The sequence below is a fragment of the Podarcis melisellensis genome, assembly GCF_964234715.1.
Source record: "Podarcis melisellensis genome assembly, chromosome: 2".
Lineage (NCBI taxonomy): Eukaryota > Metazoa > Chordata > Lepidosauria > Squamata > Lacertidae > Podarcis > Podarcis melisellensis.
Genome location: NC_138529.1, coordinates 87,554,566 through 87,569,203, shown reverse-complemented (window position 1 = coordinate 87,569,203; position 14,638 = coordinate 87,554,566). Strand labels below are relative to the sequence as shown.

The following is a 14,638-nucleotide window of genomic DNA, read 5'->3' as shown; positions in this document are numbered from 1 at the left end:
AAAATTGCTTCCCAACTGACAGAAGTACTTATTTTCAAAATCACAATCTGCAAGTGCCGCCTTTAAAGATATCTCACCTTCTTTCACATACAGAAGGAAATGACCATTCTAATGTTGGTCTACATCTGTAAGACATTAAAAAAAAAAATGCTTCTTGCTTCAGAACCAAGATATGTAGCCACATTCAGGAGTAAATGTAAAACATAGGAAGCTGCCTTATATTGAGTCAGACCATTGGTCCATCTTGGCCAGTATTGTCTACATTGACCAAGCCCACAAAAACAACAACTGAGAAGCAGATGAGACTGCCTGGACAAGAGGAACGCACCAGGGCTGGATGGGGTGCCCATGTTGCTCTCTGCCTGGAAGCTGCTTCAAGGATCCCTTTCCATCCCAACACCTTTTCCTGCTGGAGATCCTGGCGGATTCCTTCTGCTGGGAAAGCAGGTGCTCTAGTGTTGAGCCAAGGGGACGCTCCAGGTGTTGCACGAGGACTCCAATGACTGATAGGTGATTTTTGCGCCCTCACCCATGGGCCTACACTGCAAGCGAAGGCCAGTTTTGCCTGCCCCTGGGTATGCCTCTGCTGGTCAACCAACTGCAATTCCTTCAATCAGGTGACAATTCCAGGCTTTACAAAGAACTACACATTAAGATGGCAGGAACCCTCAGTGCAAATGTCGCATCCATTTTGGGGTGGCCTGATCTTGCAGGGGAAGGCAAGTGAACAAGCAATGCCACTTATGCTTTCAGCCGCCACCACTCAGCCCCCATTAATCCTAAATTTCAGCCTCTGTTGGCTCTGGTTCTTCGAGTTCTTGACCCATGGCTCCCATTTGGCTCATGTTCCAGCCTCATAACCCAGTGCTTTCCCAACTTCTTCAATTTAATAGTGGCTCGCCTCCAATCAGCAATTGTCAGGGCAACCTCAACCCTGCCATCTCCAAATTAAGCTTCTTTCTCTGAGCTCCCAGTAGCTGACCTGCTAAAGCACCTTGCAATTTTAGATGCACAGACCATTCCTGGCCCTCAGCATTAAGTTATCATTAGCTTATACATTTCATTAATGCAACATATATCATCTTGTGTTGATACAAAGAGGTAAATAAGCGCAAAACATGCCCTTTTTGAGGAAGGAAGAATTAAAAGCTTTCCTTTCCAGGTCTTCGTTTTCGATGCTGGATCGCTCACTGCCTGGAATAATCAGCTACTCTGTAATTTGGTGCAGAGTTTTATAACACCATGATCAAAAGCCATTACACAAACAATCCTCCCCAAACTATTTCTTTGACAATTTCCAGGCGCCGTTACATTTCACTTCATCTTAAAAGCCACCTTGTGAGCATTAGGAACAGAGCAATTAGCTATTTTATGCTTACAGGCTTAGAATCACACAGCAGGTGAGAATCTGATCATCTACTAATCTAGTCCACTGGACTGAGGCTGGTTCCCTCCTGCGTTAATCTACATCCACCTCCATGCAAGAAAGGTTACATCCGCATCATGCATCTAAAGCACTCTTATACCACTTGAATGACTGTGGCACACACACACACACACACACACACCAAGAATCTTAGGAACTGTAGTTTGATCAGGGTGCTGACCTTACAGAGCTATAACTCCCAGCACCCTTAAACAACGATGATTTCGCCATCCAATGGCATGGATTTATAAGATGGACACAAGACCTGATGACAACAACAAAGACACCACAGACAAATGGTGAAATCTGGAAAGACTTGTTAGGATGGAAAAACAATTGTGAATATACATATTCTACACACAAGCTGATAATCATGCAATGGAAAATGCATGCAGCCTATATTTTTGTACCTTGACTATTTTTTATTGTTAGTGTTAGACTGGTTTGCATGAAAAATTTAAATAACTTGCTTTTAAAAACAAACAAACATGAACTACAGTTTCCAGGATTTTTATGACTGTTAAAAGTGCCATTAGAATAATTAAAATGTATGGTATAGCTGTAACCAAAACTGAATGTGACCCAAACAACAACAACAACAACAAAGAATGGGTGTGTGGGCAAACAAGGCACCTTGTGCTAGAGGCACCTGTACAGTTTAAGTTTAGAACCTGTACAGTAAAGTTTAGACTATAGCTAGTTTAGACTATTTGCATCCTGACATCTTCAAGGGAAGTTTCTCTCACCCCAACCATATTGTGAAGGACCGAATTTAAACAGCAGACTATGCTACGTGGATTCCCTGCTCTTGATCTACATCAGTAGCAGCCAGGACTGAAGAAACCCATTGAATCCTCGTGGCCTCAATTCATGCAGCAAGTTCTGCTTCATGACATGGCTAGAACAATGCACAATTGCCACAGGGTGCCAATCCCCATTGCAAAAATAATGATCAGACGGGCGCACAGTAACAGCAGCTGTGAACTGAAATCACCCATCGTCACAGCTTAAAAGTTCCCTCACATGTATGTGCAACAGACACTACTTTCCGAAAGTGCCAGACTGGAGAGCATGTTGACACTAAGGAACCATTGCTCCATGTTATAAATTCCTACACAGAAAACAACTTCATGCAGAAATTTGTCTTTACCTAGTACAAACCACAATATACTTTGCCCAGCTCATTCCACAGCACACAGTAAGCTCACATGCACCCATGCAGGGTCATAAGACACCAATATCTGCACATGCCTTCCATGTGACCATTTTGTAACATGTAAAACAACCTGTACTTACCCCAAGCTATGAGCCACATGGGACACAGGTGGCGCTGTGGGTTAAAGCCTCAGCCCCTAGGACTTGCTGATCGAAAGGTCGGCGGTTCGAATCCCTGCTGCGGGGTGCGCTCCCGCTGCTCGGTCCCAGCGCCTGCCAACCTAGCAGTTCGAAAGCACCTCCGGGTGCAAGTAGATAAATAGGGACCGCTTACCAGCGGGAAGGTAAACGGCGTTTCCGTGTGTGGCTCTGGCTCGCCAGAGCAGCGATGTCACGCTGGCCACGTGACCCGGAAGTGTCTCCGGACAGCGCTGGCCCCTGGCCTCTTAAGTGAGATGGGCGCACAACCCCAGAGTCTGTCAAGACTGGCCCATACGGGCAGGGGTACCTTTACCTTTTTATGAGCCACATATCTGTTTACGAGTTAATTGACAGTTATTTCAATACTAGCATACCTTTCCTAGGATTCAGTCCAAGGCAACTATCCATAAATGCTGTGCAGGTGCTTGACGAATGTCTGGAAGCAGTACTAGGCTGAGAGCCAATAATCTGAAGGTGAATCTCAGTAAGAGAGAGATGCTGTGGATGGTGGTTCTCATGTCCTGGAATTAGGTAGTCATCCTGTTCTGGAGAGGATTGCACTCCTTCTGAAAGATCAGCCTGGAATTCCAGCCTGTGCTTCACTTTGTCACTATACCCAGGTGGCCTCAATGGCAAGGAGTGCCTACTCCTTGAAATGATTCAATCAATCATTTTAATTGAGCATGGTTTTGGCTTTGGAAAGGCAGCATACAAAGTGGACAAACAACATATAAAAAACTACATTACTGCAAACACAGAAAAGCAGACATAAACAAAAAGCAAGACATCAAAAAGCAAACAACCAAACTGAACCACTTCTACACAAATCTTAAAATCCGAAATAAATATACAAAAAATGAGCAGCAACAACAGCAACAACCTCCCCCAACAAAAATCCCAACCAATACCTCAGTCCATGATTCTGTTCAACAGCCTCAGCTTTTGCAGCTGGAGTCAGTCAGAGCTCTGCCCTCCCAGGCCAGGGGGAAAATGGCCTGCAAGGCACAGAGCAGGTATTCCAGGACTCACAGCCTGGTCACCATGATCCACACTCTTTATGGAGCTTTACAGTGCCCCCACACTGACATATTTTAAAATAGACTTTGAAATCCACTTCCAACTGCTTTTAACTGACATTTTAATGTTCTGTATTCCATGGCTGCCTTGAAAAAAATAATGCCCTTGTTTATACTGAAACTGATATTTAATGATATAAACATTTTTCTGCTGCTATCATAATATTTTCAGATGGCAGTTTTATGGATTACAAGATTTCATAGTGAAATGTTATCTTAAAATGTTGTGAGTCAACTTGGGAGGGTTAACTCTGAAAAGTGGCTTGTAAATAAGTAAATTATCACCTGTCTTCTCCCTACCTCCAGCCACTAGTCACAATGAAACCAAAGGCCAAAAAACAGTAGAAGGCACATGTAGAATTCAGCCCCTCTCAGCAAGCCTCCCCCCAAAGCATATCACCTGTACTGCCCATTACCCTAGGATGAACAGTTGGACGTGGCAGATTCTACTAACACAGTTGGACATGGCAGATTCTACTAACACTACAAAAATAAAGCAAAGTTATTCACAAACCAACAGCAGCCACAATAGGGAATCCAAGTGCTACAGGTGACGGCATCTAGTTAACATTTTCTCACACTTGTCAGAAACATTCTCCTTCCAGACAAGCAACTGAAGATACAGAAGCCCCCTTTTCTCACATTCCAAAAGCATGTAAAATCTTTGGGACCTGCCACAAAATACTTCAGCTGTTCCACAGCCCCTCCCACCTTCACATCCTGCTTGTGGGCTTTCCAGAGACATCTCGTTGACCACTGTTGGAAACCACTGTTGGAAACGGTTGGATCATTGATCTAATCTTGCAGGCATCTTCTTATGTTCAGTTCAAGAATTAAATACTCTGCCAAGTCAGCTCTCTTAGCAAAATGCTTGGGCTTTCTTGTCATTTGAACGCCAGCTCAGATACCAAAGACGAGAGACACGTTAAGTAAATAAAAAGACCCAGTGCAATAACCCAACAGCAGAAATGCATTCTTTTATCTGGGAGAGGAAATAAGAAAGAGAAGTCTTGGATGATCAAAATGAGTGAGCATCGGAAAGAGTTTTCGAGCAGTCCATAGCAATAAAAGGTTGAAGGATAAGGGATGAGGCCACATTCTGTGAACCATATTACAGACCCACTGGTATATAGAGACGACGACGTCCAAAACTTGCCATGGGTGATAGCAAATGCTGTATAATGTAGGACAGATATAGCTCAACTGTGGTCCTCTAGACGTTGCTGGACTACAGCACCCATCATCCCAGCCCACTGGCTGGGACTCCTAACAACTTCTGAGGTTAGCCACCTCTGATTTAGGACAACTTACTACAGGAACTGAAGCCCTCACATCAGGCCCACCAGCAAAATGCCATCCATGTAGATCATGTGATCCTGACTCAAGCAGCAAGTTGCCATCACAGTTAGCAAGTCCTGCCTCATGTACCCTGGCAACACCACTGTAAGCACTCCCCTTTGGTTGCCAACTGGCTCGTCTTCAACTGGGAGTCGCTATTTAGATCAAGAGCTAGCTTTACGGCAGAGCACCAGCCCCGAGTTAGTATGTACTGCAACTATTTAAATCCAGGGCACGATAATATGAAAATTGCCCAAATTATACACAAACGGCTGACAATTAGCATACAGCAGCATGTGTTGTGACAGTTGCATCACTGTTCAAAGCGAAGCACTTAAGACCGAAAATGCCGAATACAACAAACAGATACACAAGACCAAAGATCACTTCCCAGTCCCAAAAATACCCCTTTTCAGAAGGTCTGACAATGATCCAAGAAGCAGCATCGATCTATTTAAAGTAGGGAGGCGGAAACTTAGGGCCAGGGGAGAAACAAGACCCTCCAGATCTCTCCGTTCATAGAATGATAGAGTTGGAAGGGATCCCAAGGGTCATCTAATCCAACCTCATGCAACATAGGAATCCATTCAGCTCTCAGGATTCTACCCAAGCCATACCTTCTGCCCCCCAGCCTTCCCTCAGCTGTCTCCATGCCCTCAAGTCATGGCTGTAGCCAAGAGGGGACAGGGAGGGGCAGCTGCCAACCCCCCATCAAGTAAATCAATACAAAATAACCACCGTATTTTTCTGTGTATAAGACTAGTTTTTTTCATCTTATGCACAGGTAGTGTTGAGGGCTGTTTTCTTAATTTGGAGTCCCCAAAAATAGGGGGTGTCTTATACATGGGAGCGTCTTATACACAGAAAAATACGGTAACTGAGGTTCCCCCCCACCCAAAGAAAACCCCCATAAAATCTGACACCCCTCCAACATAATTCCTGGCTACCCTAATGCCTTGAGTACTTTGGCAGGCTAGGATGCGCCCTTTAACTCTGATAACCCTTTGGTTGCCTGAGTAGTGACGTGGGGGGGCGAGGTATAGACACGTCTGACTGTTGCATGGCTGGGAGCCGGAAAGGTAATAATCACCTCTGCTGCTGCTCCTCCTTCTGCCTCTGACCACGCCCATGGCTGGCATAGAGAGTTGGGGTGGAAAAGGTTCCCCTCTCCTGCTTAAAAGCATCTGGGAGATGATGGGGTGGAACTCACCTTGAAGGTGACTCAACCAGTCTTAATTCTGCTGCTCAAAAGGGTTCCCAGGTTTTAATTCAGTGCTACAATTAATATTGTGCTTAGTGTGTACATTCTGATTATTTTTATTCAGAAGCTTTCCAAGTGTGCTCTGGGAAGAGGAAATAAATCTGAAAGCATTTCTTCTCAATATAAAATTTAACTGTATTTAACAGAGGAAAGACCAGATCACCATAGCTATCCCTAGTCTTAAAGCTACGTAGACCTTTTAGAACTCTCTCTGTCTCTGTCTGTCGGTCTGTCGGTCTGTCTCTCTCTCTCTCTCTCTCTCTCTCTCTCTCTCACACACACACACACACACACATGAGAGGAAGGAACACTGCAAGCTACTCGACTACTAACAATGAAATAACCGCTGACTAAAACACAACATTATGGCAACAGCAGCAGATTAAGAAGTTTCCTGTAGGAACTACTACAGGATATCCAAGAACAATTATATGGGATAATATGTTCTCTTTCATTTTAATCTGTCAGATCTTGCCTCTATTGAAGTTAATGGGAAAATTTCCACCAACATGCAAGAGTTCCCAGATTTCATCCTGTCTATTTTGGCAAGGGACATCAAACTGCAGCCCTAGAGACTCAAATATCTGTAAAATGGTCTAGTCTAATGCCAACCTTCCCATCACAGAGGGTGATACCCAATGTTAATCCGAGTATGGATCTGCTCTGTTAGAGCCACTGAAATCAATACGCTTAAGTCATTTGATTGGGTGGGTCTATTTCATGTGTGACTTAGTTGGATAACATCCAAAACTATTCATTACAAGGACTGTGGTGCTTACACAGATAGTCTTCTCTTGATTTTACTCTGGTACTTCCATGCCTATATGTGTCATATGATTTTAATTTACGGATTTTTAAAAAAATATTTTAGTTTTATTTTATTATGTGAACATATACTGCATGAAACTAATATTTTCAAAGGCCACCCAATGACCATTTACTGAAGGATGGGCTAGAACGAATAACGTAATAGACATGCACCACCTTGAAAGTTGTTTCCTAGTACTTCATTAAGTCCTTACACACACACTCAGTGTAATGTAGGCTTCCAAAAAAGCAAAACAAAATCTAACTACTTGATAAATAGCATACATATCGTCTTATGACATTTTGTCACAATCACAGGAGGAGCACCAAGGGTTGGTGCAGATGGTAGAGCTCACCATTAACTTTGCCATCAAACACCCCCACCCCAAATCTTTTGCTGGCACTACTCACCATTCAGCACTGAACATGCACATGCAAAGCTAACCAGACTACTTGCCCTTTCAGGATCAGTCCATCAGTAATCCATGGATTAGCAAAACAGACGTAAACACTGATACTTCATGTCATGTCAGTCCCACAGTAAACACTACAATGTATGGGGTGAAGTCCGCACCATGTTTCACGTTTATACTGCTAATGGGCTTTGATTTTATCAATGAATGAGAAGGAAGAGAGTTCTGTTTTTTCTAAATGCTTGATAAAAACCAAGGATGCAATGTGGTGCGTGGGTTTTATGTTGCACTTCGCGGTGTTGCTTAATGGACAAGAGGAGAGAGATGAGGCTGTGGCAGAAAACAACAGGCCGGATCCCACCAGATTAGAGCCAAACCTTCATCCGAGGGTGTGTCATCCATAGGTTCTGGTGTGGAAGCAGAACAGATACCCAAGCTTCCTTCCTCCCTGTGCAGAGCCTCCAGGACCGATCAGCTGAGATTGCTTGTCCTCAGCCCTACCCATTCCCCTGGGTTGTGTAACCTAAGAGCTAAGGAAGGCAACGAAAGGGGGTGCTCTGTGTAGTTTTAAAAAAATAAATAAAAGATAGGCTTAAGACACAGGCATATCAAGAAATGCAGACCCTTTCGTCTTAAATGCTATTTGACGTGATGGAAAAGGCACCACATCAAGAAGCATCATTCTACATATGGGAGATATACACACACATATATATATAAATCGACGCCTACATACTCCATCTATGCAGATGCAAATCTAGCCAGCCATATACATATCTGTTATATACAGATGGGTGCCCCCGCCTACACCGAAATGGGGCTTTAATCGAAGGAAGGCACCATTTATCAAGCGATTTCGCGAGAAGGCTCCAGACCTCGCCGTGGCGAAGATATTTTTACTTTTCTTTTTTTTTTTTAAGTGAGGCTCTTACTCCGAACCGAGACTGTTAAAAAGCCACCATTCACACAACTGCAATGCAGCTTTTACTACCCCCACCGCGATTCCCACCCCCCAACCGCACGACCTCTGCCGTCCACAAAAGCGAGCCCTCGGCAGCCAGGGCTTGCTCGGACAACGCAAGGGCTTTCACAATAAGATTAGCGGTGCATAATAAGATTTATAACAATGAAAATGGGAGGGCGGCAGGAGAGAAAGGAGGAGAGGAGGGAGGCTGGGGGAGGGGAGGAAAAGGAACCGGGTGAAAGTGAGAGAGAGAGAGAGATAGAGAGAGAGAGAGAGAGAGAGAGAGAGAGAGGGAGGGTACAGCTTCCACTCACCTTTTACTTGAGTTTCATATTCTGCTATGATCTCTTTGTCTTTCTTGAACTTTGCTTGAGATGACATCTTCGGGAAGATCTACCAAGATCCCAAGGATTTTTTCCCCCCACCCTCCTCTCCTCTTATCTTTTCTTTTAGGAGGAGCAGAAAGTCTCTCCCTCGGCTTGGTCTCCTCCGCCGGATCAGCTTTGCAGCCTTCTCCGTTTTTCACTTTGCTGCAAAGACAACACAGCTTCTCTTCTTCGCTCCCTTCCCCGGCATTTGCCTTCCGCGACCGGCGATCAAGCAGCAGCAGCAGCAGCTTCAGAGAAGAAGAGGAAGAAGAAGAACCTGGCAGATCCAATAATCTACAGCTATTGCCCTTGTACTAACAAGAGGAGTGAATGAAGCGCCGGGGGTGCGGGTGGGGGGAGAGAGGGAGGAGGAGGAGGAGGAGGAGGGTGTGTCACCTGCACCCAAGTAGCCTTCAAAGAGACGTGCTGTGTTGGAGAGGACGATTAAAAAAAAAGAAAGAGAAGGCGGCGATCCAATAAATCAATCAATAAATAAATACACAGCCAAGCCCTGGAAGCAGCTGAGGGGAGGGGAGGGGCAGATCAGAGAAGGAAAAGCAGCAGCAGCACACGCAAAGGTTCCTCCTTCCTTAGCATGCAGGCAAACCCAGAGCAAGGAGGAGCGGCGTGAAAAGCTCTCTGGCTGTAATCCAAGGGAAGGTCAGGTTGCAAACGGGGATCGCATCCCCGGCTCCGCCTCGACCCACAGACATACACGCCCTCCCCCTTTCCAAGCAGGCTCGAGGCTCCCGATGCCGAACGGGGAAGGTGACAGGCGGCGAGGGGTGGGGATGGGGGGGAGCGAGCGCCCGAAGTTAGTTTGGCTGCTGCGAATGCATTGGCTCCGGTCTGCGGCGCCGGTGCACGGAGCTGCTTTTGACTGCGGGCTTGAATTAAGTTCGCTCCACGTCACGCACAGGCAAGGCCCCGCCTCCCGCATTTTGTAACAACGGGCACTTTGCAGCCTGCAGGGCGCTTCGGCTCACTGCAAGGGGCAGGGGAATCGGCAGCAGCCCCGCCAGCATAGCAAAACAAACAAACAAAAACGTGCAAGGGGGGGGGGAGATCTGCGGGAGCAGTCCTGTCTCACAGCAGCGCCTGGCCTCCTCTCCTGCGGAAATAAAAGATTTGGAGGGACGGGTAAATTCGAGCGGGAGGCAAATTGGGTCTAGAATGATTTACATTCTAAAGAAATTGCCTTGATCTCACTATTTGACAGAGGATTATTTTTTTTAGCACCGAGCAGCGTAATAGTAGTTTCCAAGTTAGCTTCGTGCAAAGTTTAGGGCGAGGGGAGGGAGGGCGAAATCAAATTCTGTGTTGCTTTGCCTTCCAGGTAGGAAGCTGAGATCGCAAGCAGTCGTCAGCTTTTCCGGGTGCACGCTTGGCACGTTAGCTTCCACACTGCTGCGGGCGGTTCTTGGCATTTTTTGTCCCACCCCTCCATCACTTCTTTCCCCGCCCTTTTCCCTATTCTGGCAATGGGTGCCCACTATTGGCGCTGTAAGTTATTGGCAATGCAGCAGATCCACAGTGCGGTCGTGGGCATGCTTGCTGAGAAGTAAGCCCTGCAAAGTTTAGTGGGACTTCCTTATTTCCTGTGTTACCTGACCAATCTGGTGCCAGAGGGTATCGAATAAATGCCTGATTTTGCTGAGCGAGGGGCTCCTTGGCCTTTGGCGTACCACAGCTGGATGGATCTGGCCTGTGAACTACAAGTTTACCACCCCTGGTAAATAGGCTAAAGAATGCAAAAAGGGTCGTGCTGGATCTAGCCAAAGACCCATTTGATCCCACAGGAAGCCCACAAGCAGAAATGCTGTCTTACAGTATAATCCTCAAAGTAAACACCAGCGAATACAGTGCCACTTACCTCCGTGTGAATAAGATTGCAGCCTTGCTTGCTATAGCTATACAGTGGTACCTCAGGTTAAGTACTTAATTCGTTCCGGAGGTCCATTCTTAACCTGAAACTGTTCTTAACTTGAAGCACCACTTTATCTAATGGGGCCTCCTGCTGCTGCGCCGCCGGAGCACGATTTCTGTTCTCATCCTAAAGCAAAGTTCTTAACCTGAGGTACTATTTCTGGGTTAGCGGATACTGTAACCTGAAGCGTATGTAACCCGAGGTACCACTGTATTGCACACAGAAAACTGAAGTTAAGAAACAGTGGGTGCTTCCAGACTTTTGATATTTTGGGGTGGCATTCAGTCACATACTGGCAAAGAATGAGGTTTTGCAATTATACTGGGTTAGGAGGTCTTGCACAGCAAAACCACTTCCCCAACAGGCTTTTGGTAATAAAGTGATGGGAAAACACACTGGGAAATGGGGGAATAACACTTGTTCGGACCCAATGTAATCTAGTCTGCCCTCAAATAAATCATGAAGAATGCTCGTTAAGCAGGTCATCTGGAGGCACCCAGTGAATTACTGCAGGCCATATAATGAGTCCAAGGAAGAAGTTGCCATTTGAACCCAGATACAAGGGCAACCCTCTCTCAACTGGGACTACACGCTTTCAGAAATTAATCTTATGTGCGACTCTTGTGCTTCCACAATGATACACAGAAGCGAATCTCACTGTGTTTGATGGAATTTACTCCCTGCATTGCAGCCACGAGGACCTTTGCGTACACACCATACATTTAAAGTGCATTCACACTCCAAATGATCCTGGGTACAGTGGTACCTCGGGTTACGAACAGTCCTGCTTACAAAAGCTTCAGGTTATTCCACAAACCCGGAAGTAGGTGTACCGGGTTGTGAACTTTGCCCCAGGATACGAACGCAATCCGCTTTTTGGGCCACGGGAGGCCTATGTAGGGAAGGCGCGCCTTGGGTTAAGAAGGCTTCAGGTTAAGAACAGACTTCCGGTGTGAAGGGAACATATTAAGTTCATAACCCAAGGTACCACTGTATTGTAGTTTACCCCTCAAAGAACTACAATTCCCAGGTCTCTTTAAAAACCACAGTTCCCAGTATTCTTTGGGAGAAGTCATGTGCTTTAAATGTGCCTTAAATGTACAGCTATTTAGTTCTTCCAACCCCCCCCCCCCCAGGACAATTTATTTCTGCACTGTTACGATTTACACTTATTTATGCTGTCAGGATAAGTGAAATCATTTTAAGACACTTTAAATTCTTTAGAATAATGTTGGATTGGAATTAAGTGGTTTCTAGCTGTAATGGGTTAAAAGAATATGAAAAAATGGGTTTCTATAAGTAAAAATTCAAAATTGTAATAATTTAAGAATAAAGATTTGGGTAGCATAAAGAGGGAAAGAAATTGCTGAGCTAATAACTCAAATTGGAATACAAAAAAGGGAGGTATGAGGAGGTCCGAGAAACAAGTAAATGAAAAATAATGTGATGGAAAGATTGATTGTTTTTAACAATTTTTATTTTGTATTTTTTCTTTTTTCTTTTTCTTTATTTTTTGTAATGCAAAAAGCTTAATAAAAATTTTATTAAAAAAAATAAGACACTTTAAATTCAAAAGTGCAATGGAAATTCTGAATAATTATTAAAGATTTAAAAATATCAAGCCAACAGTGAAGCACATACGAATGATCATTTGATTTTAAAGGAAAACTTATGCACACTTAACTCTTTTGGATGGTATCCAATATGTGAAATGTATTCCAGGAAGGCAGACAGGCATACATGCATTTATAAGCTATCCATTGCTACTGTGTTTGTTTGCATTTGTGGTCATTTTGAATTACAATGCCATCTTCCTCCTTCCACCTCCATCCTCACTATAATGTATGCTGAATATTTAATTATTACAAAGAGCAGGAAAGTGATGTAGCTTCATAAAAACTAAGCCAGACATGGAAAATCATAGACCCTGACTATAACAACCAAATGTGTGCAGGTGAAAGAGTCTGATCACATATTGCAATCTACTCTGGAGTAATGTATTCTGTGTCTTCATATGTTTAATAGGGAAAGTTAATTATATTTCTTAATTAAAATAACAAAAAGGGGATAATAAAACATTACCCACCACAAACGTCATAATGAATGTGTGCCCATTACAGTGATACCTCGGGTTAAGTACTTAATTCGTTCTGGAGGTCTGTTCTTAACCTGAAACTGTTCTTAACCTGAAGCACCACTTTAGCTAATGGGGCCTCCTGCTGCCACCGCACCGCCAGAGCACAATTTCTGTTCTTATCCTGAAGCAAAGTTCTTAACCTGAAGCACTATTTCTGGGTTAGCAGAGTCTGTAACCTGAAGCGTATGTAACCCGAGGTACCACTGTAGTGCCCATGTCCAAAGCCCACCCTTTAAAAAACATGCTGAAGGTATCTACTCTACAACTGTGGTGACTGCACAACCCTTCTGTTTCTCTTAGAAGTATTTATGCAGCCTGAGAAAAGACGGAAGGACCACAGGGAACATACAGGTTCACAATGACAGGAAAACAGTGCTGTGTGGCTGCACTGTATCAAGTGAAGGAAGTGTGGCAATCCCACATTGAACACCTAGTGTGGAAGCACCCTTAACTTCAAAGCAACTCAGCAGTTATGAGCTTTCATGGTGAGTGTCCAGGGGGCAAAAAATATTATTTCATTTGAAGTATTTTTACCCTACTCTTTTTTTAAAAAAAAAAAAAGGCTTCCAGAGCAGTCTACAATAATATAAAAAACTTGTTTTTCTCAGCTTACAACAGAATACAAATCTAATCTATTTTTGAGGGTGATGGTCTGCTGAAGCCCTTTGCTTCTTTTGCAGGCGCAGGAGACATCCCTCTCACCAGGTCGTCCCTGCCTGTGGCTGGTGAGGGTTGGGTTCTTTAATTCCTCTCAATAACCTGCACTGCTAAGAAATTTTGCTACTTGCTTAATAATTAAAAATTGTACCCCTCCACCCAATGAAATGATAGACAAGAGACTCAGGAGATAGCCCTGGAAGGGACTGTGTAATAACGGTGTTATATCACACTGTATATCAGTGTTTCCTGATATAAACTGCTTTTAAAAAGAAAAATTGACACTGACTCCACCTCTTAGTTATTACAAGGGCAGTATCTGTTATTTTCAGGAATTGTGTTATATGTGCCCCTTTAAAAGTTTTGAAGGTAAGGCATTAAGGTGTGACAGAGAAAAAGCTTTCCTGTATTTGGGAGTATTTCAAAGCCAGGCAGCTAAAAAAATTAGAGTAGTTTCTAAATTAAGAACAAGTAGCACCATCAGCACATTTAGGCATAGACTTTGAATAAGAAAATGAGATGAAAGGGAGTTGGGAGGGAGGAGGGGGAAATGGACCCAGAAACGTTTCTGTTTTTTAAAGGTTCTCTTCCAGCTTGCAATTCTGGCATGAGCACATTCATTTCACCTTATCACACTGCTCACTGGGAATTGTAGTTCTCAGCACCAGCTTTGGCAGAGAGATGCTTGGAAATTCAGCTGCATACTAACACAGCACCGCCAACAAAAACAAACATATGCAGGACTTGAAGAGGGTTTAACATGTAGATAGGAAACAAAAAATGTGTATAAGAAACAACTGAAAGAACTAACCACAACAGTGAACATATGCACCTGACAAAAAGGCTGCTTAATTGAGTCACATAGTTCACAACAATAAATAAGAGTTTCATCGAGAATGGTAAACATT

General features: G+C 44.1%; 1 protein-coding gene across 3 annotated transcripts in view; it reads right to left on the bottom strand.

Moving 5' to 3' along the window:
* The window catches only part of SRGAP3 (SLIT-ROBO Rho GTPase activating protein 3), a 186,886-nt gene extending 176,992 nt beyond the window's left edge, over positions 1–9,894 (bottom strand). For 2 of the 3 annotated variants that reach the window (XM_081901441.1, XM_081901442.1), the window contains exon 1: positions 8,956–9,887. In XM_081901441.1, the coding sequence (XP_081757567.1) occupies positions 8,956–9,022 (67 nt within the window). In that variant the 5' untranslated portion in view covers positions 9,023–9,887. Of the gene's footprint in view, positions 1–8,955 lie in introns of all 3 variants that reach the window. The other variant, XM_081901443.1, reaches the window with a different exon arrangement.
* Between the last annotated feature and the right edge of the window lie 4,744 nt (positions 9,895–14,638).